The sequence below is a fragment of the Condylura cristata genome, unplaced genomic scaffold (assembly GCF_000260355.1).
Source record: "Condylura cristata isolate star-nosed mole 26May11 unplaced genomic scaffold, ConCri1.0 scaffold00012, whole genome shotgun sequence".
Lineage (NCBI taxonomy): Eukaryota > Metazoa > Chordata > Mammalia > Eulipotyphla > Talpidae > Condylura > Condylura cristata.
The window spans coordinates 25,747,364-25,751,565 of record NW_004567113.1 but is presented as its reverse complement, the minus strand read 5'-3'; the positions used below and the strand labels follow the sequence as shown (position 1 = coordinate 25,751,565).

Here is a 4,202-nt window from a genome sequence, read left to right as displayed (position 1 = left end):
TGTCTGTAACAATCCTCAGTGACAGCTCTTTTATAATTCATTAATTCTCAAAGATTGGTCTAAGAATAGGAACTACTCATGAAAATATACTAATTCTATGATCTAAGAATTTTTAAGGGCTCTTACTGATAACTGAATGACTGAAGAAGTAATATATCAAAATAATTGAGTGCCTACTATGCTCAAGGCCAGTTGAGGAAGTGTTACAAATAAATCCTAAGACCCATTTAAGACTGTTAAGACACTGTTTGCATTGTTCCTATGCAATAGAAAAGTTTAATATTATGGCATCCAGCCTAATAGCACCTAGATTATATTATGTCATTATTAAATGCTAAATAAGAATTGCTCATTGATTGGCATATTCATTAATTATTAATTGCTGGTGTGGCATCAATATACGCCTCTTTTCTTCATTCTCTCTAGACACCAATACCCCTTCCTAAAATATCAGCTATTGGGAAATGAGAATAAGAGAGTGGAATGGGTAATGATGTAGTTTTTGCAGTCAGTGGGTTTCGAGTGCAGGATCCTTGGGTTCCCTCTGGAAAATGTATCGTTAGGTTATCCCCTTTCAGCAGCACATGGTGAGTTTCCCAGGTGAGTTTCTCCACAAGACAGAGATTTTAATATATTAAAAAATAAGCAGGTTTATTAGGAAAAGGGATAGAGGAGGAAAAGGCATTTGCATAGATACAAGTGGGCAGGAAGAACTGCCCTTTAAGGGACAGGTTTGCTGAGAGATAGGTTTGTATGGTTGCAGGCGGGTGGCCTTGAGGAAAGCTGTGTCTGTTAAGGAATCTCAATGAGAAGGTCCTAGAATAGTACCGATCACAGGGAGGCAAGAGGCTGCTGCTATGCAGAGGGAAAGTGTTGGTGAGAAGTCACCCGTGGGCAGCAAGACTAGGTTTAGCATCTTCTTTCGGTAGGGAGGGGTTCATCTTCACCTTCAGGTCTGTGCTCTTGACTCTCCCTATGGCAGTCTGAAAATTTCTATAGCTGGATTAAGAGCCATGTTAATACACTTACTACCCCATCTCCTTGTGTGACCTTGAGACAGGCCTGCCTTGTGGTATCTCCTTTCCAGTTTTTCTTATTCTTATCCTCCATGTGGCATAAGGGTTAATAACTATAACCTTTGGGTATTGCCCTTCAATATATTATTGTAGAAAACTGAAGAACATAGCTATCCCTCTCCTTTTTTTTTTTTTTAATTCTACACTGAGCCCCTGCAGTATAAGACAGATTGATAAGATGGAAAAAAACAAAAAGTTATTAATATGTTCATCTTTTGTTTACATGGAAGATATCCAGGAATTTGAGTAACCCTGAATAACTCTTTGAGGTAGCTTAGAACTCAGACCTTTCCTATATACCATCTTCAGATTTTTTTTTAGCTCTTTCAAAGGATTTATTTGCTACAGATTACTTGAACCCACCAAAGAGAATCAGGATTTCTGTGTTTAAAAGGATTTTGCCCACTGCTTTATTTTCCCATGTGCTTCAACATTCAAAAAGCAATTCCTTTTTCCAGTACCTGGCATGTCTAGAACAGGTTAGAAAAAGTTATAATCTATAGAATTAGATGTATTGAAATAGAAAGAACCTCCACCCCCAAACATTAAAAAAATTCCTCATTTGAAAAAGTACTGCGTTGAAATCCCATTCATCTGCAAAAAGAACTTTTTTCAGGTCAGAAATCCTGTATTTTACAACTCTAAGTGCTGACCTTGGACTTGAATGGTGAGGATTCAAGACACTGAATGAGTAACAGGAGAGATGACATTCAGTTGGTCAATTCTGACATGTGTTTTACTTGGCATGTGAAGTTTTGTAATTATCTCTTAACCTAAACTCCTGGTTCCTGAAGTCCATTGTCCCAATCTGATTCTCAGTATTTAAAAAATAAATTAACAAAAATTTCCCCTGGGAGCTCATATATTTAAATATCTGTTGTTTGTGGGTAGGAACAGAGAAACCACGTATGAATTAACAATTCAGCGATGGAGCTGTCAAACTCAGGATGGCTATGAAAGCAGTAAGCAAAGGCCTTTGTTGGTCTTGCAACTTGCTTGTGTACAAGAAGTACCCATCTAGGCAAGGGCAACCAGAAGAGGGTGTGAACCCCAGCAGCTACTAATCGTTTTGAACCCCTCTGCCATTGATCTGCTTCCAGCTCTTCTACCAAAGCAGCTAGTTTTTCCATTTTTGCAACTTGCTGATCATGTTTCACCTTTAAAAAAAAAAAAAAGATTTATTTATTTGTGCATACAGAACTGGGGTACAGGCCAGAGGCTCAAGGGTGGCGGGAGGCTTCACCAGAGACAGAATGGGGAGCAGAACAGGCAGATCGAGGAAGTACACTGCTGAGGGGAGCAGCAGGTGGGTCAGGAGAGGTCTGCCATGCCATGTGGTGACCTGCGGGGCAGGCGGGAATCGAACTCATGCGGAAGTGGCTTCTTAGTGCTGTGCTTTAACCCGCTGTGCCACCAGGGAGGGCCCATGTTTCAACTGTTTAAAAGTAGATGCTACTTGAGAGCTGAAAACGGATTCACAGAGGAATCTCTCAGAGCCATCTTCTAACATCTCTCCAGCTCCTTTTGGGTAGGTGAAAAGGACTTTCCGTGGTGGAACAAGGTCTGAGACACTGAAACCAGATCCAGTGACAGAACTTCCACTGACTCCACCAGCTAAGGCTGAGAATAAAGAGGCAGCCATTTCCTCTGTATCAGAAGTCTCTCTTCACTGAGAGGAATTCCGGGTCCTTAACCTCCTCATGGTGAGGTGGTGTACCTGAGGCAGTAGAGTGCTCATCTCTTCTCTCGCCTTCAGGCACTTGTGTTTTTGTTAGCCTTTTGGTTCAGGGCTTGCAATTCCCCTACATCAGGGCTTGCATTCTGCTTTATCTCCAAACCACCATGAAGCTGTGTAACTGGGTGGTCCCTAGGAAAAGGGGAAGTTCCAGGTTCCCTGCCCCACCCAGAAGGAGGGTGGAGCTGAGCAGAGAAAAAAGGAGAGAAGAGAAGGAATCAGAAGAGAAGGAGAAGAAAAGAAGCTGGATGGAGAGCCAGAAGGACCTGAGGAAGCCCCATGGAGCAGTAAGCATGTGAGGAAGAAACCGTGCTTGTTTCCTGACCCTGGACTGGTTAAGGCAGATGTGGGTGAGATACCTGTATGGAGGTGACTATGGCATTGTTTATATTGATTTTGATTTTGCTCTTTTCCTCCCAGACTTGTCTGGCCATTTCTGATCCTTTCTATGGGTACCAGGCAGAAGGTGCTTTAGTATTGTGGCAGCTTTTAGGCCTTGCTTTGGGCCAATCCCTTTTGGGTTGACTTTTAAGCCCACGAGAGGATTGGTAGCTTCAGGTGTTTGATTTAGACATTACATTCTTTGTCTTCTGTATTGTATACTCACTGTGTTAAAGTCCCTTTTCATTAAAGTTTTATATGTTTTGTCTTGATGCAGCGGATGGCAGAGCCCACTTAGAGCATGCAGGTTTGGGGCTTCAGGGGTGCCCTCTCTCTCCCTGCCCTGTAACAGATTGCAGGTTTGCAGCTTCTGGGATGCCCTCTCTCTCCCTGCCCTGTAGCAGCTGTAGTGAGTTGGTTAGTCCTCCTTCCTTTCAGCTGTCTCTTAGCCCCAGGTGGTATAGATAAGGGGAAGAAGTTTGCTGTTTGAGACACTATCTCATTTTTCAGAGCTCATAGCCTGAGGGCTCCACTATAACTTTCAAAACAGATTTTGTGGAGAGCCTCTTTTTATTTTTTCAAATAATTTAATAGTTTATTTTTACATCATTTTGTGCATTCTTTTTACATCTCAGTTGTAATCCCCATGGGCTTCCCATCAACAAATCACCCATGTGCCAACACCATAGTCCAGTGCTTTTCCTTCCCCCCACTGTTTTTGATCCCATCCCCCACTCCACCCCCATAAAACGTCTTTGGTATATAACTGTTCATTATTATGATTATTTTCTTGCCTGTTCTGTTATACTTCTGCTATGAGTGAAACCATCTGGTATTTTTCCTTTTCTTTCAGGCTTTTTTCACTAAGCATGATCTTTTTCAGCTTTATCCATGTTGCTGCAAAAGGCATGTGTTTATTTTTTGTGGTTGCTGAGTAATATTCCATTGTGTATATGTACCACATAATTTTTTTTTTTGAAGATTTATTTATTTGTGTATACAGAACTGGG

At 41.6% G+C, this 4,202-nt stretch overlaps 1 protein-coding gene across 1 annotated transcript; it reads right to left on the bottom strand.

Moving 5' to 3' along the window:
* Positions 1-1,989: 1,989 nt before the first annotated feature.
* LOC101634308 (anaphase-promoting complex subunit 16-like) lies at positions 1,990-2,718 on the bottom strand. The gene is given in 3 exon segments (XM_012724017.1): positions 1,990-2,158; positions 2,160-2,226; positions 2,505-2,718. Coding segments are annotated over 3 exon segments (450 nt in total).
* Positions 2,719-4,202: the final 1,484 nt, after the last annotated feature.